This window comes from Corvus brachyrhynchos, unplaced genomic scaffold (assembly GCF_000691975.1).
Source record: "Corvus brachyrhynchos isolate BGI_N302 unplaced genomic scaffold, ASM69197v1 scaffold280, whole genome shotgun sequence".
In the NCBI taxonomy this organism is placed as follows: Eukaryota; Metazoa; Chordata; class Aves; order Passeriformes; family Corvidae; genus Corvus; species Corvus brachyrhynchos.
In genome coordinates, this window is record NW_008236198.1 from 700,876 (window position 1) to 722,783 (window position 21,908).

At 52.1% G+C, this 21,908-nt stretch overlaps 1 protein-coding gene across 1 annotated transcript in view; it reads left to right on the forward strand.

The window, feature by feature from the left end:
- The first annotated feature begins 1,158 nt into the window (after window positions 1-1,158).
- The window catches only part of PDE4B (phosphodiesterase 4B), a 23,867-nt gene continuing 3,117 nt past the window's right edge, over window positions 1,159-21,908 (forward strand). The window contains exons 1-9 of the mRNA XM_017740832.1: window positions 1,159-1,185; window positions 12,112-12,205; window positions 15,735-15,913; window positions 16,288-16,386; window positions 16,558-16,722; window positions 16,953-17,052; window positions 17,758-17,912; window positions 18,004-18,126; window positions 19,521-19,703. Coding sequence (XP_017596321.1) covers window positions 1,174-1,185; window positions 12,112-12,205; window positions 15,735-15,913; window positions 16,288-16,386; window positions 16,558-16,722; window positions 16,953-17,052; window positions 17,758-17,912; window positions 18,004-18,126; window positions 19,521-19,703 — 1,110 coding nt within the window. The 5' untranslated portion in view covers window positions 1,159-1,173. The remainder of the gene's footprint in view (window positions 1,186-12,111; window positions 12,206-15,734; window positions 15,914-16,287; window positions 16,387-16,557; window positions 16,723-16,952; window positions 17,053-17,757; window positions 17,913-18,003; window positions 18,127-19,520; window positions 19,704-21,908) is intronic.

The following is a 21,908-nucleotide window of genomic DNA, read 5'->3' on the forward strand; positions in this document are numbered from 1 at the left end:
AGAAGGAGCAGGCTTTTTTCCCAGCTGAAATGCTGGGCTTGCCAGCTCCAGGTTCTTATGGGGCCATCACATCATAAAATGGAGGCATGGAGAACATGGGTTGTTTCTGCAGAGCTGCCTGTCCGTGCGGGATGCAGCCCAAACAGAGGTACCTGCATGGACCTGAGCAGCACCTTTGCCTCTCCTTAAATTAGACCGGGCTAATTCAGAGCTTTTTGCAGTGCATCGAGTCCAGAGAGCAGAATTTGGTCTCTGGGGATATTCTAAGTTTAAATAGACAGTGTGAGTGGTGTCCTCAGCCTGCCGGGTGCTCTGATGACTTTGCAAACCCTCTTGTCTCTACTCAAACTGTCCCCTGGGGGACCCTTCCTTGCAAATCCTTAAACTCTCTTATTGCAACTCTTAAAGACGTCTCTGTTATTCCCAAGTGCTGGATAACCCAACTCAAGCCTTGCCAGCCGAGGCCGTGTCCGGCCAGCGGCTCGGGACAGCAGCACAAGTGCTCCGTGCTCCTCTCTCGCTTGTGAGCCACAAGATAAACACAACTGATTTCGTTTTGACTGGATTTCAAAGGACATTTCGGTCAGAAAAGCGGAGCAAGGCCGCACCTCGCTTTCGGGAGAGAGTGGCTAAATAAACATCTGGCCATTAATGTAAACTGCCGGGGCCGCGCTGGAGGTCGCGGCCAAGTGCCAGCGGTGGATGTGCCGGGCTGCACAAAGTCCCGCTCGTCCCCTCCCTCCTGCCAGCCTGGCAGCCCCCAGCCCTGTCCCCTTCCTACGTGATGTTTCCCTTAAGTGGTGCCGAGCTGTTTAGTCTTCCCCTGGCTTTGCGCTGGGACTTCCTTTGTTTAATCGCCGCACAAAGAGAGGTTTGTTCTCTGCAGCAGCCGGCGGAACAAAGACACTTCCACGTCTCCTGTTTTTCCAAGGCGGGATGAATCACTGAGCTCCGAGCGCCGGTATTCCCCTCGCTCGCGCGGGGATTTGCGTTGGGGAAGCGGCGATCGGAGCGCCCTGGCGGGGCCGGGAGAGCCGCGGAGCAGCGCTGGCAGCGCTCCCCGCAGCGCCGCTCCTGCAGAGCCCCGCGCACATCGTGGCGCTTTGACGTCGCTCTTTAACCATTCCCTGGCCGTGCAGCCGCCGCTGCCGAGCAGGACCCCGCGCCATCGGCATGCTCCAGGAGGTAGGAGCTGGTTCTGGCTCAGTTTGGGAATATTCCCCCCAAGCTGGGTGTTATCGGATGGGTTTGGTCCGTGCTGGGGATGTCCTTGTGCTAGAGGACAGGGCACTGCGGGAGCGGGGTTTGCAACAGAAGCGCTCGGAGGGGTGAGCAGGAGCTTCCCGAGAAAGCTGCTGGATAGGGAGGGAACAGCTCGGGATGCTGGCTCTAAGCCAGGCTGGGAAAGCCCTCAGGATTTGGGGAGCTTGGTCCCAGTCAGCTCCTGTGTATCAGTCTCATCACCGTCATAAATGGACTTTAGGGTGGCTGTCTCTGTATCCATCCCGTTCCTCCTCCCGTGCTCATTGCCCTCTAAAGTAAATCATTCTGGGGGTGTCAAATACGCCCTAAAAGCGGGGTGGGATATTGGGGCCAGACGCATTTAACAATCTAATATTTTGTTCTTGCGAGCCCTCTGGGCTGTCTGTCCAGACATCTTGGTTAAACTGCTTCAAGTGTTTTAAAAACTGAAATATTGGAAAGCTGCAGTGTTGGCTGTGGGATGCGTGGGGACGGGATTAGGAGACAGTGTCACCATCTGGGATACCCTCCTGGAGCAAAGGGGTTTTGAGTGCTGGATGATTTCCCATCTCTTGGGGTGTTGTGGAAAATGTGTGGGAAAAGCCCTTCCTGGGGGGATCCCTTGGCCACTGCTGGTGCAGAGATCAAGGCTTTGGGGGTAGAATTTTGGTTCAAATCTATCTTTTGGCATCTGTCACCCATCCTCCGGGCCACAACGGTGCCCAGGACCTTCCAGCGTGTCCTTTAACCAATTCTGGTTTTCCTGGGACGTGATGGGGTTTTAAAAGTTCTGCATTCTCAGACTTTTACGTTGTAACACATCAGGGTGGGGCTTAAATAAATAATAGCTCAAAGGCAGGTTCAAAATGAATCATGAGCTGAGGGCAGGACTGGAGAGTGACTAAATGCTGGGAGCAGGGACCTCGCCGGAGTGAAGGATACTGGTGACATGTGACATCCCAGAGGAGCGGCATCACTTGGCATGAGGGAGCTGAGAAGGATTTCAGTGCAGTCCTAATCCTCGCCCTTGAGTCTGAGTGATTTTCTGGACCAGGCCATTTCCCACAGGCTCCAGACCCTAACTTTTTTCCCCAGCTGTGTTCCATGGGGCAGCTGCCGATGCAAATATTTGCATTGAGTGAAATTCATTGAAAGTCGTTGAGTTATCAAAGGCAGGACAAGTTGTGGAGATGGATCGGGATGGAGATTCACCCTCAGAGCTCTGAGAGGGAGAGATTCCCCCGATTAAAGCCTGGCTTAAAGCAAACAAACCAGAAGTGCCTCACCTTGCTGCTGGTTTAGCACAGCTGGGCCAACTGCAGCAAAAGGATTCTGGGGAGCATTTGCCTATCTCTGTGTGAGAAGGAGTTTTAATTTCATTTTATCTCCATTAATTAGTGCCTTCTGTATGGGTTTGATGCTTGCATTAGGCTCATTTTCTTTTTGGCAGGACCAACTGTCACAGCTTTGGGGGGATGCTGAGCTACAACAACTTCTTCCCAGGATTTTCACTGTCCTCTTCCCAGGACTCCGTCTTTATTCCATGTTTTCCGAAGCAAACAAACTTCTGTTGATTCAAAGTTGCCAGATTTTTTTTTTTTCAACACGGGCATCTTGGAAAAGTCATCTCAGGGCACAAAGTTATTTGAATTTTCCAAAGCCTGTTCTCCTACTCAGGTGAAACCCCAGCTGGATTTGCCTAAATGATGACTGCAGAGCTTGATTCAAATTTAAATTAAATTTAAATTGCTGCTTCATACGATTAACAAAATCCCATGTTTAATTGCATGGCTCTCTTGTTAAATGACAAATGCTCTTCCCTCTCTGTTAGTTGATACTTTGGGGGTGTTTGTTTCTGATTGAGGGCATAATCCAGGTTATTCCACCCAAATTCCCAGCATCTCCTGGCTCCCCAGAGGAGCAGGGACGGCTGTGTGAGCACAGGGGAGACTCTTTGGTTTGTGGGCTCCCCTTACGCAGTCACTTGGCCTCCTCTGGCACCGAGGCCCTGGCGCTGTGGTTTGCAGGGGTGTGACTGACACAAGATTTGGGGCTGAGATCTGCAGCTCTCTCTGCTCTCGGGGCCACAGATGCTGTCAGCTGCATCAGGGCTTGCTTTAATCAACTTTGTGTCAACAAAGGAGCTGCTGGAGGTTTGCATTTTGTGCTGCTTCCTGACCTTCAGCACTGGCTGGTTCTCAGCAGCTTCCCTTCCTCAGCCTCCTTTTGCTCTCAACACGACCGACATTCTTCCAGCTGGTAAAATTGTTTGAAAAATGATTTTGCAGAACAAGTGTTTTGGCCTGTTTCTGCTTTTATTTGCTCTCCTCTCCCCAGAGGGAAGAATAAAAGCAGTGCTGGGATGAGAAATTGGTGTGGACACTCACCGTGCTGCTCTGGGAAAGATGGGACTGATGTGGGGAGTTATCCCTGGCCTGGATGTGCCTTTGGTGTGGTTCTTCCTCCCAGCAGTGCAATTTGTGTCATAAAATGCACCTTTCAGTGGGGGAGAGAGAGGAAATCCATACAAAATCCGACCTGATGCGCTGTAGACTCCAGGTGTAGCTGCCAAGATAATTTGGTAGGAGAGATCTGTTTTGGATATTGGAAAAGCATTTTGGATGAAGCAGAAGCCAACCTGAGCTTCCTCCAAAGGATCCCAAAGCTTCACACTGGACCAAACCTCCCTGCTGGGGTTTTTCCACCCAAGGAGACAAACAGTCTGTGCTTTGTCACATCCCACAGCGAGAAATGACTGTCCAAGGCCAGGCTGGACAGGGCTGGGAGCAACCTGGGATAGCAGAAGGGGTGGAAGGGCTGGAACGAGATGGTTTTCAAGGTCCTGTCCAACCCAAACCAGGCTGGGCTTCTCTGAGATCTTAAACTCTGTCAGTCCAGGTAATTCCTATCAATCCGGACAAAGGGAAACCCAACCTGAGGGTTTGGGCAGTGGTGTTGGACACTCCAGGACAGGGATCCAAGTGCAGTGGTGCTGGATACTGGGATCCACGGGTGGTGCTGGACACTCCAGGGCTGGGATCCAAGTGCAGTGGTGTTGGATACTGGGATCCACAGGCGGTGCTGGACACTCCAGGACTGGGATCCACGGCAGTGGTGCTGGATCCTGGGATCCACAGGGGGTGCTGGACACTCCAGGACTGGGATCCACGGCAGTGGTGCTGGATCCTGGGATCCACAGGGGGTGCTGGACACTCCAGGACTGGGATCCACGGCAGTGGTGCTGGATCCTGGGATCCACAGGGGGTGCTGGACACTCCAGGACTGGGATCCACGGCAGTGGTGCTGGATCCTGGGATCCACAGGGGGTGCTGGACACTCCAGGACTGGGATCCACGGCAGTGGTGCTGGATCCTGGGATCCACAGGGGGTGCTGGACACTCCAGGACTGGGATCCACGGCAGTGGTGCTGGATCCTGGGATCCACAGGGGGTGCTGGACACTCCAGGACTGGGATCCACGGCAGTGGTGCTGGATCCTGGGATCCACAGGGGGTGCTGGACACTCCAGGACTGGGATCCACGGCAGTGGCCGCAGGAGCAGGCAGGAGCGGATCTGGCCCCGCAGGGCACACAGGGATTTCTCCAGGTGCCAGCACAAAGGCGGGCGGGCTCACCTTGCCCACACATGACACACCGATTTTCAGGGAAGCACAGCGCTGGTTTCTCCATGACCTGAGCTCTTCCCCCGCGGCTGAGGGGGATTTTCCTCCGCAGTGAGTAACACCCGGAGCCTGCTCGGGAGTGGAGAAATCTGATCTCGCAGTGGAGCAGCACAAACCCCCGGCGCTTTCCCTGGGCAGGCTCCTGTAGGGAGTTTTTCCTTTCCGGCATTCGGAGCAATTTGCATATTTCGAGTCTCATTTGGCTAGAAATGAGCTGGAAATGCCCCAGTGCTGCAAACACTCAGCTCGAGCTTCCAATTCATCACTTTTTTTAAAGCCCCGTGTTGCGTAAATCCCGTCCCACCCAAGGGAGGTTCTGCTGCGCTCAGAAATGCTAAACTTCACGGGGGAAAATCTGAATATTGTTCTGTCTACATCAGATAGATGTTGTTGCTTTCATGAGCAGCCACATGCTGATTTATGGCAACCTGCTATTTATTTATCAACATTTACATTGTGGATTCCTAAATTATTCTAATAACATCAGGCCAACAAGTTGGTCATGATGTTGCTCCTTTAAAGTCTTCCTTTGAACATCTCTATAAATCAAGGCTGCTTTGATGTGAAATTGGAGATTTCATAAGCCTCTGTTTACTTTTGGGTTTCAAAAATCAGCTGAAGGGAAAACAAAAAAACCCCAAAAAAACAAACAGTACTTTGTATCTCATTAAAAAGAGTTCCTAGCGCATTAAACGTGATATTGTTTTAGGAAATAAGAACTAGAAAGAGCTGCAAAAGAAATTTGATTTTTTTAATGACTGATAGTTGACTGCAACCATTCCACTTTTCTCCAGGCACTGAAATATGGCTGGAAACTTTCTCCTTTAGTGCTGTTTAGTGTAAAACAGGCTTGTGTTGGTTTTTTTTTTTAAATTCGAGCATTAAATGCACCTCCCATCATTCTCCATGGAGTGCCCAGGAAGGAAAATCAATGGGAATTATGAAGTAACAAGGACAGCTGCAAATTTGTTTGCCATGGTCCTTTCTGTAAGTGATGTAACAGCAGGAAAACACAGATAAGCGGGGTTACTGCTCCTCCAAATCCAGGAATTTTAACTCTTCACTTCCAAACTTTCGAAGAAATGCTCCACACTTCCAAAACCCAGGAGTTGGGTTCGGTGCCTCTGTGCAACGCAGGAATGACATGTCAGGAAGAGAGGGCTGGGAATAACAAATGTTCCTTCAATGGGGTGCTATTAATCCCATTTTTTTTTTTAACCTGGAGTAGAGCGTCACATCCATCCCATCCCAGACAAAGGCATTACACATTCCCTGTCTGAGCCCGCTGCTGATTGCACGGATGAGTAATTTCCCCCGTGTGTAAATCATTTCCGACGGGACGGGACTCCCGTCCCTGCTCCGGCACTCGGGCAGGTGAGGGGCGGCTCTTCCCAGAGCCGGGCATCCCGCGATTCCCAGGAACAGAGCTGCTCATCAGAGTCCCACCAAGCTTTAATTGCGCCTCTGGACCTGCAGTAATTACCCGGGTAATTAAGCGAGGAGGATTCAGCCCGGCTGCCTCAGCGAAAGTAACCCTCGGCCCACAAATCCTTTTGTTCTGGGGATTTCTAGGAGCGCTGGGAGAGCCAGGGATGGAAGCTTTGCGTCAGAAGGGTGGGTCGGGAACAGAGTTTATAAACACTGGAGATCTGCAGCGAGATTCCTCCATCAAAGTTGGGGTGGGACCCCTCTCTCCAGAGCTTCTGCAGGCCGGAGCCCCAGAGCATCCGAGCTGCTCTTTTATCTCCAAATCGCCCTCAGCTCCTGCAAATGACTCCGACTGGTTTTAAGCAGCCTCTTTGCATAAGGGCTCTTGGCCTCGGGGAACCCCAGCTGGTCTAAATCGACTTCAAAGGATTTCCATCAGCAGCAGATCCCTGCTCCTGTCTTCATTCTCCCTGTGATGCGCCAGGAACACCTCTCCAAGCTCCAGAGGGAATGGGAACAGGAATAACAGCAGGATTCATCACTGGAGTCAGTGTGAGACTGGAGAGGCCAAGAGCTGCGGGTGCTTCTTCATGGCTGTCCTTAGGAGGGGAACTTAGGAGTTCTTTCCATGAAGAGCCAGAGGAGTGGAAATTTCCACACAAAATCATCAGGCAGGTTTTCCCAATCCCCATCTGGGTCATACCATGGAATCCCAGAATGGTTTGGGTTGGAAGGGACCTTAAAGCCCGTCTCATCCCAAAATATCAGGCTGCTCCAAGCCCCAATGTCCAGCCTGGCCTTGGGCACTGCCAGGGATCCAGGGGCAGCCCCAGCTGCTCTGGGCACCCTGTGCCAGGGCCTGCCCACCCTCCCAGGGAACAATTCCTTCCCAATATCCCATCCAGCCCTGCCCTCTGGCACTGGGAAGCCATTCCCTGTGTCCTGTCCCTCCAGGCCTTGTCCCCAGTCCCTCTGCAGCTCTCCTGGAGCCCCTTTAGGCCCTGGAAGGTCATGACAAGGTCCCCCTGGACCCCCAGCATGGTTGGGCTCCTAAATCTGGCGAATTCAGTCATAAATTAGGCCAAATTTTCTTCCTCTGCACAAAAATGAAGCACACTTGATCAGGATGGGGTCCCAGGGCAGCTGCCAAGGGGCTCCAGGAGCTGCCGTGCCCTTGGTGCCAACGTCACCACCCTCCCACGGGCCCTCACCGAGGATTTCCACGTCTGGAAGCAGAGCTCAGCAAAGGAATAAAGGTGGGGAGAAGCCCTGAGCAGCGAGGGCCTGGTGTGGGCAGCAGGAAGGGAACCAGGAGCGAACTTTCCCACTGGTAATCAAGGAAATTCCCGCCCGCACACACGGCTGGAAAGCTGGAAAGGAACTGTGATTCCCTGGAGCAGAGGATGCATGGAACAGGGTCACTGCTGGTAATCAAGGAATGATTCAATTTTGGGAGACTTAATTTGGTGCAGATGAGTTCTGCAGTCAGACAAAACAGGAAAGCTCCACGCGATGCCGGGGCCGCTTCTCACACAATGCTCCAGATGCTTCCAGACTCGCTGGGAACGTCAGCTGAGCTTCCACGTGCCTTTGGATATGGCACGTGGCACTTGGGCTTCATCTTATTTGTGTTCTCTGCACTGTTCTCATTGGTTAAAGGTGTCCATGGCGTGGTCCTGTGGGCAGAATTTGGGGGTGGGGGGAAAGAAGCACTGAGCCCATTTCCTGATTTTCTTCTTTTTAAGGGAAACCCCCTGGAGCTGGGGCAGGCATGCCCTCCTCATTGATGCACTCCATCTCTTAGCGAGCCTATCTGTGCTGATTTCCTTTGGAAAAGGCACGGGGATGATTATTAATTTTGAAAATTAATGAAAATAACAGCACGGGTCCGCGTGCTGCTAATGGGCATTACCGTAATTACCCGCGTGGCTGCCGGGCGTTACCGTAATTGCACGCGGGGCTCTCCAAAGCCCCAATCCCTGCGTTTGCTCCACGTGGAGCAGTTGGAATTTTCTCCTCTCTCCCTGCAATCCGTTTGTTTTCCCCGTCGCTGTCGCACCGATGTAAGGACGGGATCCCCACGGGGCTGGGGGGTTGCTCATGACCTCAGCCATTGATCCCTGCAGAGGCAGCAGCCTGCTTGCTCCCTGCAGAGCAATTCTCAGGAAGCAGCATCGCTCCAGAGCATCCTGACATCAAGGAAGAATCCCAAAAACCCGCCACAAGCCGTGGAACAGCTGGGATGCCTCCCTGTTTTTGAAAGGGGTTCGTGTGATTAAGTAAATCCTGCTTAGGTGCCAACATGGTTGGGATGGCAAATCCCAAAAAACTTTGCAAGTCCTATGGGAATTCCCACAGCTCCAGGAAGCTCAGCTGGGTTTGAGCCTCCCAGTCCTTATAGCAGTGCTGTGACTCTGCTGCCTGTGTTTGTAAAAGACTGCTGATTAAAGGGCTGGAAAAGCGATGGAGGTTAAGGCTGTGGGGGGCAGATTCCCACTTCCAGATGGGATACGAGAATCCCGAGGATTTTTCTCTGCTGCAGATGGCTCGGGTGACCCTGTGGAGGCCAGTTCATTGCTCTGTGCCTCTGTGGAGAGGCCCTGGCCACCCTTTGTGCTTTGTGGGACCACTTGTGAGGTAAAGCCATTTTTATCAGCTGTTTCCCCACCGCCACTCGGGCTCACTGATCTGAAAGGGGCCATTGTGAGGAAACCCGAGTGACTCAGGGGTGCTCAAACGTGGTTTGCGTGATCCATCTGCTGACGGTGTTTTCCCGGTGCGGATAAAGGCCTGGATGCAGGGAAATGCTGCAGCACATGCTTGGCTGTAGGGCCGTGGGAGGGCTCACGTGTCCTGGCTGCCGCTTGTGACCACTGCAAAGACGTCACTGGGAGGAGAGATGGGGTCAGGGCTCCCCTCGCCTGCCACGGGCTCGCCCTGCCTCGGGTTTCACTCCTGCTGCCCCTCCTGCGCCTCCTCCAAGGTTGTTCTTGGTGGTTTCAAAAGGGCTTTTGTCCCTTGTGGTTGGCAGGATGCACAGGGGAGACTCTGTGGGACAAAATCCATGGCCCAGCGCTGTGGGATGTGTTCCTGGGCAGCCAGAATCCTTCACATCCCAATCCTTCCTGTATCACGTGAGATTCCAACCTTCACATCCTGCTCTTTCCTGTATCCCATGGGATACCAACCTTCTCATCCCTCTTCTTTCTGTATCCCATGAGATAGGATTTAAGCTGCTTGAGTTACCTGGAAAGTGAGGCCTCCCTATGTGATGGTGAGAGTAGGATTGGATGGGATAATGGGGAGAAATCCTTCCCTGTGAGGGAGGGGAGGCCCTGGAATGGATTTCCCAGAGCAGCTGTGGCTGCCCCTGGATCCCTGGCAATGCCCAAAGCCAGGTTGGACATTGGGGCTTGGAGCACCCTGGGATAGTGGGAGGTGTCCCTGCCCATGGCAAGGGTGGAATGGGATGGGCTTTAAAGTTCTTTCCAACCCAAACCATTCCAGGATCCCCTGTTTCAGTGACACTGGCAGGACTGGGCAGGAGGGGACAGCAGCCACAGAGGTGGCATTGTCCCAGCAGGTTTCCCCCCCCGTTGGGCTGCTCAGGTGAAAGGGAGGTGCCATCAGCTTCCCACCTCTGCTCATCTTGAGTTTAAGGAGAGGAGAAGGTGGGTCACAGCTTCCTTCGCTCCATGTGGCCAAAGGTTGAGCTGGAATCCCATCTGGATGTTCTGGAGCCGTGCCTTGGCCAGCCTGGGCTGTCCATGGGAGCAGGGACCAGGATTCCAGGCTGTGCCCACACCTCACGTGTCCCACAGCACGTGGGGACGCCTCGTGCCATCATTCCAGGAGAGGCTGATAGCTGTGAAGGCAGCTGGAGACAGGAGAAGGTTTCACAGCAAAGATGGCCCTTTTATTTTGGGAATCCTGGCCTCTGGCATGTGCTGTGTTCCCGGCAGGATCAGCAAGGACGTCCTGAGCAGCGGGAGAGCTGCTCATCCTGGTGATCCCGTGCTGGGAGCTGTGCGCAGGCACGGCACAAGGGATTGTCTTTGGATTCCATGTCAAGGACAGCTCCAGCTTCCTCACAGCGGGATTGCTTGTCCGTTTGAAAGAAAAACTGCAGGAATGATTCAGTCTTGAAATTTGGATTGTGGGTCACAGGAGGGCTGGGGCTGGGAAGGACCTTAAAGCTCGTCTCGTTCCACCCCCTGCCTCGGGCAGGGACATTACAGAAGCATTCTTTCGAGAATGAATGTATGAATTTATGAATTGCAGTTACAGGTTTAAGGTGATTATTTTTCATGCCTCTTAGCTGAAGGATATTTCCAGTTTGGAAAAGGACATTTTGCTGCGTTGCTGCATTTTGCCCTTTACCACGTAGGAGGAAAAACCTGATCACACTGAAAATGTGCAAAATGCTTTGAAAAATCCTGCTGGGAATACTTCAAATATCCCGTAAGGAATAGGATTAAAGCAAAGCAGGAATAGAGACGAGACTGCTGCCTGCTTTTCCCTTATTTAAATATTCCCGAGCTTCCTCCATTTTAATTTCCCCTTAAAAACATGGCTGTGTTAGCAGAGCTGGCAGCCCCTCCGAAACCAGCATCATTTTCCTGGCACTGCTCAGCTGAGCCGGGCTCATGTGGAGTGGGGACCCCCTTCAGGAACTGAGCGAGCAGCACGATCCCAAATTCCCCAGCGCCTCCAGGCGCGCGGCTGGATCCGTGCGGATCCGTTCCCGTTCCTTTGTGCATTCCCGGATCTCATCCCTCTCTCCCCGGCGAGCGCATCCACCCACGGGCAGCCTCGGCAAGGATGCGCTGCCAGGCTGGGCTTTGGCTGGGATTAGCAGCTGCCGGCTCTTGCGGGATCTCTGCCTTGGATGAACGCTGATTTTTTGGGATTGGGAAAGGGTCCGTGTGCCCCAGGAGCTCTCCCGTCGGAGCGGCGATTTCTCCGGGAGGATTTGTGCTGGCTTGCAAGGAGCTTTCCAAAATGCCTGAAGCCAACTATTTGTTATCTGTGTCTTGGGGTTACATTAAGGTGGGTTTAATTCCTGCAGGATTATTAATTCCCGAATTATTAATGGCTGCTTTTTTTTTGTGCTGTGTTGCTCGGAGAAAGGCGCTGTGAGGAAAATCTGCTTTTAAAAGGCTGATTTCTGTGTGTTCTGACTAATCGTGTGTAGTGTGCATGCAGAATCCATGGATGTCGTTTTTTGGGGAATTCATTGTTGCAGGATAAAATGATGCAGCAGTGAAAATGTTGGATTATAAAAGCAGGAGCATCACAGCGTGAACATCTAAGGGAATAATGCCCGAATCCCACATTTTGCTGTGTGATCTTCAGATTTAGGGCTTATTTCTCCTCTGGATGTGCAGCTGTGTGTTTGTGTCATACAAAATGGAGCAACTTTAGAAAATCCAGAACAAAAGAAGGTTTGGGGATGGGGAATCTCAACCTGAGGTAAAAATCTGAGCTTTCAGAGACATTCATCTGAAACGGTCTCTCCTCGCTTGTGCCAGCAGCAATTAATGAGCATCTTTAGAGGAAGTCAATCCCGTGGGCTGAAAAGAAATATCCAGTCATGGTGCTGCCGAGCGGGATGGAAATGAAACCATCTGCCGCTGACTCCATCCCAAATATCCCCGGAATTTTGCTCGCTGGGGGAGTCTCCCGCGCGAACGCTGCGTGGATGTGGGAAAGGATTCCATAAAAATGCCGCTTTTGTCTGTGCTCTTCCCCCCCTGCAGTTCAAGAGGATGCTGACCCGGGAGCTCACACCCCTGTCCGAGATGAGCCGCTCCGGCAACCAGGTGTCCGAGTACATTTCCAACACTTTCCTGGGTAAGGAATGCATCCCAAGCTTTTCGTGGCTCAGGGAAGGGTTAACGCAGCCTGATTGCCCCCATTCACAGCTTCCCTGTTGGGTTTTCACTTTCAAATGGCTGCGGGAAGGGGAAGAATGGTGTTTGGATAAGTGTATCCACAGAGGAATTCCTTCCCGAGCCATGGGATGTTTCTGGGAGGATTCCATGGGGCTGGCGGTGGCTGCCTTATGCAATGCTGGGGTTTGTGGTGACCTTATGGAAAGGACAAAGTCACACAAACCCCGCTGCAGCCTCTGCCTCGCTCAGGCGCATCTCCCCTTCAGAGATGGGGTTCAGACTGAACCATTCCCAAAGTTTTATTCATTACTGTGTGTAAATCTGCTCATTTTGCACCAGAAGTCAGAAAAAAAAAGGGAATATTTTGCATTTCATTCATAGTGTCGGAGCTCACAGCTCTCCAGACATGAATGAATTCTCTGCGTCAACCTTTGTTAGGAGAAGTGGGATTTTCTCAGGGAGCAGCTTTTAAGATTTGTGACCATTTGTGTAGAAAATGAGCAGCCTCATATTTGCAGATATCCCTGAATCCAACAGCTCTGAAGGCTGAGTGTCCATGGGTGCTGTGGGTGCTGGTGCTCGTGGGGATTCATGCCCTGAGGTTGGAATGGCCCGGAATGCGTTCCCTGTGTGACACACAATTATTCCCATTACGGATTTCAAAGTGATCCCAATAGCCAGCTGCAACTGGAACTGCTGCCTGCATTTAGGACACAGCACAGCATCCATAATCCATGGAAGTTTGGAGCTGCTTTGTGGGAATGCACTGGGCTTATTGCTCAGCTAAATCGTGACATCCAGAGCAGGGATTCAAACAGGGAATAGGAGCAAGGCAGGGACGCAGAGGGACAAATCCAGGGATTTGGCTGGAGGTCAGCACTTCCCAGCAGCCACGTGAGTGTGGAGCAGGGTGTGCTGAGCAGGAATTGCCCATGTGGCTACCAAAAATAAACCCCACAAACACTCAGGTTAATGGGGCCTGAATCCCAGCAGGGGCTGATGAGCCAGAGCTGCTGCTGGTGCTGTGGGCATTGTTTTATCCATGGAATCCCAGACTGGTTTGGGTTGGGAGGGACCGTAAAGGATCATCCAGTGCCCCCCCTGCCATGGCAGGGACACCTCCCACTGTCCCAGGCTGCTCCAAGCCCCAATGTCCAGCCTGGCCTTGGGCACTGCCAGGGATCCAGGGGCAGCCCCAGCTGCTCTGGGCACCCTGTGCCAGGGCCTGCCCACCCTCCCAGGGAACAATTCCTTCCCAATATCCCATCCATCCCTGCCCTCTGGCACTGGGAAGCCATTCCCTGTGTCCTGTCCCTCCATGCCTTGTCCCCAGTCCCTCTGCAGCTCTCCTGGAGCCCCTTCAGGCCCTGCCAGGGGCTCTGAGCTCTCCCTGGAGCCTTCTCCTCTCCAGGTGAGCACCCCCAGCTCTGCCAGCCTGGCTCCAGAGCAGAGGGGCTCCAGCCCTGCAGCAGCTCTGGGGCTCCTGGACCTGCTCCAGCAGCTCCATGTCTGAATTCCTGCTATTCCCCGTGCTCGGGCAGCTCCGTTTCCCTTGGCAGGGCTGGACAAGGCTCTGTCCATCGCTGTCCTGCTGCTCCTCACGTGCCCGGTGCTGGTGACAGCCCTGTGTTGGGTGGCAGTGTGAGGCCACTCGGGGCCCTGGCACTGCTGAGGGGGGCAGGCTCTCCAGTTTGGGCCAGATTGCAGCCTGATTGCTCATGCTAAAAAAAAATGAGGGAAGCTTTTAAAAGGGTTATCAGCTGTTCCAGGAAGTCGTGCTGCTATGGGTTTTATGAATTAGCTTTTTCCTGCCTAAAATGTAATGAAATTAAATGAACACACAAAATAACAGGAGTCTGCAAGTGAGGAGGTTGAAGGAACAAACAAACAGAAATCTGTGGGTAGGACACTCATTGATCTCCAGAGATGGGGATAATTCAGAGATGTTAAACCCACATCATGTGACTTCATTCAGCCTTTTGATTTTATTAGGGCAAGGAGTGACAGGACACAGGGAATGGCTTCCCACTGCCAGAGGGCAGGGATGGATGGGATCTTGGGAAGGAACTGTTCCCTGGGAGGGTGGGCAGGCCCTGGCACAGGGTGCCCAACACCCCTGGCAGTGTCCAAGTCCAGGCTGGAGCAGCCTGGGACAGTGGGAGGTGTCCCTGCCATGGCAGGGGGTAGAACTGGATGATCTTTATGGTCCCTCCCATCCCAACTTACTGTGTAATTCCATGATGAAATGAGCTGAGAAGGCTCCAAGAAGGAGCAGAGGGTCCAGCCCTGCAGCATCCATCGAGGACACGGTGTGGGAAGGTCAGAGATGGCCAGCAGAGGTTTCACACTGGCCACTGATCACGCTGGCCTCGGGTCACACGCTCCGGCCCGAGGGCTGAGCCGTGCTGCTGCCACCCCCGCGGGGACACGATGGAACAAATCAGGGATTTCTGCTCCAGAATGGCCATTTGATGCTGCCTTAGTCATTGCTAAGGAGATTATGGAGAGGAAAGTCCTTGAGTGGTTCAGCAAAATCCAGGGAACACCCAGTGATGTCAGCCAGGCTTTGCTGTGAATAATGACTCCTTTCCTAATTGCGGTGCTGCTGCTTGGGATTTCAGAGGGGTTTAATTAAGCCCAGGCAAAAGCAACTCATGCCTGGAAGCCTTGTCCCTCTGGAGGTCCTCAAGGTGTGCAGAGGTTATGGTGAAATCCATGAAAAATGGTTTGGATGGAAGTAATGAGCCACTGGATCTGCACTTCAATAAATCAGCTGTAAATAACCCACGGGTTTAAGGTTTATTTATTTACTAAACACATCTCCACAGCCAAGTTTGGGCCTCTTCATGTGCACTAAAACTGTGATTATCCCTGAGAATGGCAATGGGAATTCGGCCTGTGCTTTGGATATTATTCCCAATATATTTGTGAAGGATAAACCTTTAATAAATCAGTGACACTCGTTTGTTACTGGTTTTAGGAGCAAGGGGTATTGACCCTAAAAAAGTGAAAATAGCAAAAATAGATGTGGTTTTACTTTCTTCAGGAAAAATGTGCTGTTTGAACGTATCTTTTATTTTCTTGAAAATAGGTAATGAAATTAATTGGGATTTCTCCCTAAGGAGAACCTGGTGCCCTTCTGGCATGGAAAATCAAAGAATCATTTATGTTGGAAACCACGGGGTCCAACCATTCCCTCAGCACTGCCATTCCCAGCACTAATCCATGTCCCCAAGTGCCACATCCACGCACAGAGAGACATTCCTGGACATGTCCTGTATCCCCAAACCACACAGTGGCTGCAAGAGAGCAACCACAGAGTTTGGGACTGGGTTTTTTTTTAATTTTTGGGTCCCAAAATGAGGAGACGCTCAGCAGAAACCCCTGGCTTTGAGCAGGGCTGCAGAGGCAGCAGCTCAAGGGTAGCTTTTGGGGGATGTGCGAGGAGCTCACGTTGTGCTGACTCATTTCCCCCTGTTCTGTTCCAGACAAGCAGAACGATGTGGAGATTCCTTCTCCCACCCAGAAGGACAGGGAGAAGAAGAAAAAACAGCAGCTCATGACCCAGATCAGTGGGGTGAAGAAATTAATGCACAGTTCCAGCTTAAACAACACCAGCATCTCCCGGTTTGGGGTGAAGACAGAAAAGGAAGATCACCTGGCCAAGGTATGAGGGATTCCTGCTCTTCTGGGAGAGTCTGGAAGCTGAGGATGGATTGTTCCCCCTTGGAATTATTATCCCTGAAATGATGTGGCCATTAGAAATGCTGTAATTAATGGTAGCAGGCCCTAACAGCGTATTTTATATTCAAAAAACCATGAAAATGGCCCTGAAATAAAAAGGAAAAAGGTGATGAAGGCTGAGGAGAGCAATTATGAAACACAAAATCAGCCCTTCACAGCTGCTCTGTGTTCATTAATTCACACATTCGGCACTTACATAATTATAATAATCGTGAAATTTGCATATATGTGAACTTTGGGGAAATGCAGAATTGCCTGGGAAAACATGAAACCATTCTCTTTTTGTGCCCTCCAAAGGAGCTGGAAGACCTGAATAAGTGGGGCCTCAACATCTTCAACGTGGCCAGGTACTCCCACAACCGCCCGCTGACCTGCATCATGTATGCCATATTCCAGGTGTGTATTCCAGCACTGTTTTCATCCCTAATTCCTCTCTGCGCCATATTCCAGGTGTGTATTCCCAGCCTGAACCTGCTGCTTCCAGCACTGTTTTCATCCCTAATTCCTCTCTGCCTCGCTGCCTTTGTCCAGCATGCTCTGACACTCACTTGTGCTGTGATCCCACAGGAGCGGGATCTGCTGAAAACGTTCAAGATCTCGTCGGACACGTTCGTGACGTACATGATGACCCTGGAGGATCACTACCACTCGGACGTGGCCTACCACAACAGCCTCCACGCTGCTGACGTGGCCCAGTCCACCCACGTGCTGCTCTCCACCCCTGCCCTGGATGTGAGTTTTGGCTTGGTTTTGAACGTGGGGTGGGCACTGGTGGCTCTTCCGAGCGCTCGCTTCGCTCCAGGGCCTTCGTTGTTTGGGAATCTCAGCAGCATCTGGAATCTCTGCTTTATCTCCTTGTCTCAGAAAACCGACTGAAAAAGCACAATTTGTGTCCCTAAACCAGCTTCCCCAGCTGTTGAGAGGTAAAACCCCTCTGACAGATCCCTGTTGTTCCATCCTAGGCCGTCTTCACGGATCTGGAAATCCTCGCTGCCATTTTTGCAGCTGCGATCCACGATGTGGATCACCCCGGGGTCTCCAATCAATTCCTGATCAACACAAGTGAGTTTTGTTCTGAATCACTCAGAATTTCACCCACCAACTTGGAAATCAATGGGAATGCTTTTTCCATGCCACAAATGATGACTTGCAGCCTGTGCTGCCCTCTCAGAATATCGTGCAGTAAACGAGGGAGACATTTTGGAATCCCTGCCAAAGGCAGCCACTGTAGCACAATTTGTAAAGTCAGTATTTACTACTTGCTACCACATAATAATTCTGCCAGCCCTGGGTGCAAACTTCATCATTAAGATAAGATAAATAACCCTATTGCTACTGGCAACCAGAAAGCCAAATACTGGGCTTCATGTTGTGTTCTGCCACAGGCTGAGCACGGATCTGGACTCCAAAACATGGGGATTGTCGTGTTTTGGGAAGGGTTTTTGCAGGATTCTGTTGTCAGTGATTTGTGACTGAGCATTATTTTGTCACTAGGACTGAGCAAAGGCTGGTTAAGTGCTGGGGTTGGCACTCATGGAGCTAAAAAGAATCCCAGAATCCCAAAATCATCCAGTGTCCCATGGGCAGGGACACTTTCCACTACCCCAGGTTGCTCCAAACCCCATCCACCCTGGCCTTGGACCCTTCCAGGGATGGGGAAAGGAAACTTTCCCCCATTAAAACATTTCAGTGGCCAGGACAAGTGCTGGCTGTTGGAAATCCCACATTTCCCAGGCTGGAGTCCCACGTTTGGTGTTCCTTCCCCAGATTCCGAGCTGGCCCTGATGTACAACGACGAATCCGTGCTGGAGAACCACCACCTTGCAGTGGGCTTCAAACTGCTCCAGGAGGAGCACTGTGACATCTTCCAGAACCTGACCAAGAAGCAGCGCCAGACCCTCAGGAAGATGGTGATTGACATGGTATGGCCACTCCCTGAGCCTCTTCTTAACCAAAAATGCTCATTTTTGTGGATTCCCCTCCTGAAATCCTGTTTTTCCTCCTTCTGGAAAGGTGTTGGCCACTGATATGTCCAAGCACATGAGTCTGTTGGCTGATCTGAAGACTATGGTGGAAACGAAGAAGGTGACCAGTTCAGGAGTTCTCCTTCTGGACAACTACACAGACAGAATACAGGTGAGGCAGCCAAATTCCCTGGATTTGGGGTGTTTTGGTCAGGGTGAGGAAGCCACACTCCTGGGTTTTTTACTGTGGCTTTTGAATTGATCCTATAGAGAAATTCTCAGCTGTCATTTTCTTCTGCACTAAAAGAAGCACAAGGTGGTCCCATATTTTTTAGGGGAAGGGAATTAGGGTTTTTTTTTAACACCTGGAGCATGGAACTGCAAGCCTGGCACATTCTGAGGTCAGTTTTTGAGGGCTCCTAAATTTCCCTGCTGCTTTCTCCTTTTTGTTTTTCCTGTTACAACAGGAGAATTCCCATATCTGAAGCAACTCAGAGGGAGCTGGAATTACTGATGTACAGGCTGTTCCCTAAATAATTCAACCTTTGATTAGCAGAAATGACCAGGAAATGCTGGAACAGGGATGTGTAGTGAGCAGGACAAGATACATCCTGCTCTGCTCTCACTTTGATGACCAGCTTCTTAAGGCCAGGCTCCTGGGAAAACTCTTTAAATCTTTATTTCAGACACTCTGTTGCTGCCTAAATCCTTGTGGCTGCTTAGTCAGGCCCCTTCCATGTGTGTGTGGAAGGGATATTACTCATTCCATAAAGTGGGAGCGCTTAACCTCTTTCCCCGAGAGCGTGGAAGTGGGTTTTGAATGGTGGGAAGCAGCTGGATTCCCAACCAAACCTGTGTGATATCATTGACACTTCCACAACTGCCCCAGGTGTGAGGCTTGAGTTGTGTGAGCACCAGAGAGCACGTCTGGACCTGGGGCTGTGGCAGCTGAGCTCATCCCTGGAGATGGAATCACACAATTCCAGACTGGTCTGGGTTGGGAGTGACTTTAAACTCATCTCATCCCACCCCAACACCTTCCACTGTCCCAGCCCCATCCAACCTGGCCTTGGGCACTGCCAGGGATCCAGGGGCAGCCCCAGCTGCTCTGGGCACCCTGTGCCAGGGCCTGCCCACCCTCCCAGGGAACAATTCCTTCCCAATCTCCCATCCAGCCCTGCCCTCTGGCACTGGGAAGCCATTCCCTGGGTCCTGTCCCTCCATGCCTTGTCCCCAGTCCCTCTGCAGCTCTCCTGGAGCCCCTTCAGGCCCTGCCAGGGGCTCTGAGCTCTCCCTGGAGCCTTCTCCTCTCCAGGTGAGCACCCCCAGCTCTCCCAGCCTGGCTCCAGAGCAGAGGGGCTCCAGCCCTGGAGCAGCTCCGGGGCCTCCTCTGGGCTTGCTCCAGCAGTTCCATGTCTTTAACGTGGTACCATGGAATATTTTTGATATTTTTATGGTCTGTTTCATAACCAGAGACTCCTCTGGTGCGATGTTCCGCAGATACAGCTTGAAACCCTCCTGGTTTTGCGGCTGATCTGCTGAGTTTCCTGGTGGATGTAATTGCAGGTTCTCCGGAATATGGTGCATTGTGCAGACCTGAGTAACCCCACAAAGTCCCTGGAGCTGTACCGGCAGTGGACGGACAGGATCATGGAGGAGTTCTTCCAGCAGGGAGACAAGGAGCGGGAGAGAGGCATGGAAATCAGCCCCATGTGTGACAAGCACACGGCCTCCGTGGAGAAATCCCAGGTAATTGGCCCTGAGCTGCTGCTTTTCCTGCCTCAGCTTGGGACTTGAAAGCAGAGACAGAATTCTGCTGCTTTTGCAGCACAATTAGGAGAGGAGCCAGCGGGTCAGAGCGTGGGTTCAGATCCACCCTGACGCCCAGCTGTGCCTGGGGCTCTCACAGGCTGGAGAGGCTCTCCCAGCTCCTCTCATCCCCCTCAGCCTCTCCTCATTCCCTGCTTGTGTCCCAGTTTCCAGAGGGAGCTGGGTCCTTTTGTTCCCCAGGCTGGAAAAGGGCAGTTGTGCTCTGCCCACCCTCTGCCAGGCCTGTCCTGCCCTCACACCCTCCTAACCCCTGCCAGCCCCACTGACCTGCAGGGCTGGGAGCTTCTCCTTGCTGAGATCCACCTCAGGACCCTGGAAAATCCTGGATGTCACTCATTATCCAGGACAATTTTGCAGTGCATGTATCCAGTTGAATTAGAGGCCTTTGGAGCTGCCCTGTGCAGGGTGAATCCCAGAAATACTCATTTGTGTCCATCCAAACCTTAAAACGAGCTGGATTTGCCCCTTTTTTGGGATGAACTGGCTCATCCCTAGTTCTGATTCATAAAATGGTTTCGAGGTCAGATTTTGTTCTGACCTGTGTAGCACAGGCCATAAAATTTCACCCGGATAGTCTGGAATGAAACCAGGAATTTACGTTTGTCCAAACAGATTCCAGCCTTTATATAACGCTGTCTTGGATGTTGTTTTTGCATGACTCCAGCAAGTCATCACTGAGGTTTTTCAGCTTGAACAAGTAACAAAATTGATGATAATTCTTTCCAAATGTCCTCTTGGGCTCAGCCAAGTGGTTTCAAAATTATTCACTCAAGCGCGTGGTGATTTTGTTGGAAAAGTCTGATTCCTTAACCTACCAAGAAACGAATCCTCCAGCCAGGCTCGCCCGTGTGCTCCACACGAGAGGTCCAATTCATTCTTTGCTCCACATCTGCACTTCCCAGAGGCATCCAAATGGCATTTTTGCCGTGCAAAAAGATGGGAATTGCACAAAATGGCCATCATGGAATGGCACGGGAGAAAGGGAGGTGGTATGTCCGTGCTGGAGGGAAACAAGGAGTGGATTGCAAAATCATCTGCAAATATTTCAAAGCTTGAGATGTCCCCTCTTTACATGCAAATATTTTAGGATCAGTGCTGAGCCGTGTGGCCAATTATTCCAGGATTTGGGATGTTTTGAAAGGAACAGTGACCTGAAACAACGATTTTAAAGAAACAGTGATTAATGAGCGCTGATTTTTATCCACGGGTGCCGTGGAGCCCTGGAGCATTTTGGGTTCCAACCATCCCAAACCCTTTTTTTCCCCACTTTCCCCCTGTGCAGCAGGAACTTTTCATCACCTTTTTGCTGGAGCTGCCTCCCCAGCCCGTTCCAATTGGATGGTCACGGTGCTATTGACATCCTGTTGTGTCTGAGGGAGCCGGCTGTGATTCCAAAGCAAACATCTGCACGCTGAGCCCGGCTCCTGGGAGAGCCATTTCCCTGCTCCACACAAAGCCATCCAGCAGGGCAGGGAGCAGGGAGAGGCTCTGCCAAGATGGAAGAATTCCAATCCCCTTTATGGCCGTTCCGCCAGCTCCATCCTGGACGTGGTTCCTCCCTGAGTCAGGAGGAGGAGGAGGAGGAGGGCTGAGCTCAGCGGAAGGGCTGACGGAGCAGCGCATCCCTCCATCTTTCCACCGCTGCCACGTCACTCCCGGGCGCCGGGCGGGCGGCAGCGGCTCCCGCCCGCCCTGGGCCGGGGCAGGATTCCCGGGATGAGTACACTGCCTCTCCGTAGAACCACAGAGGCTGCTTGGCACAGGGCAGGAGGAAAACGGGAATGCTGAAAGTGCAGGATCGTGGGGCAGCTCCCAACAGGGACAAACTGCACCCCGCAGCAAAATACACCCAAAGCTTGAAGTTCAGCCCGTAAAGGCTGCTCCCCTTGGGAGCACTGGGCTATTCCCAGCTGCCAGCCACGTGGCAACCCTGGGATGAGGCCATAAATGCACCGGCCTTGTCCCCAGTCCCCCGGGAATTCTGAGAGGAGCAGACTCTCTCAATGCTGAGAGTCCCATCCAGGTCCAGCTCCATGGCAGGGACACCTCCCACTGTCCCAGGCTGCTCCCAGCCCCAATGTCCAGCCTGGCCTTGGGCACTGCCAGGGATCCAGGGGCAGCCCC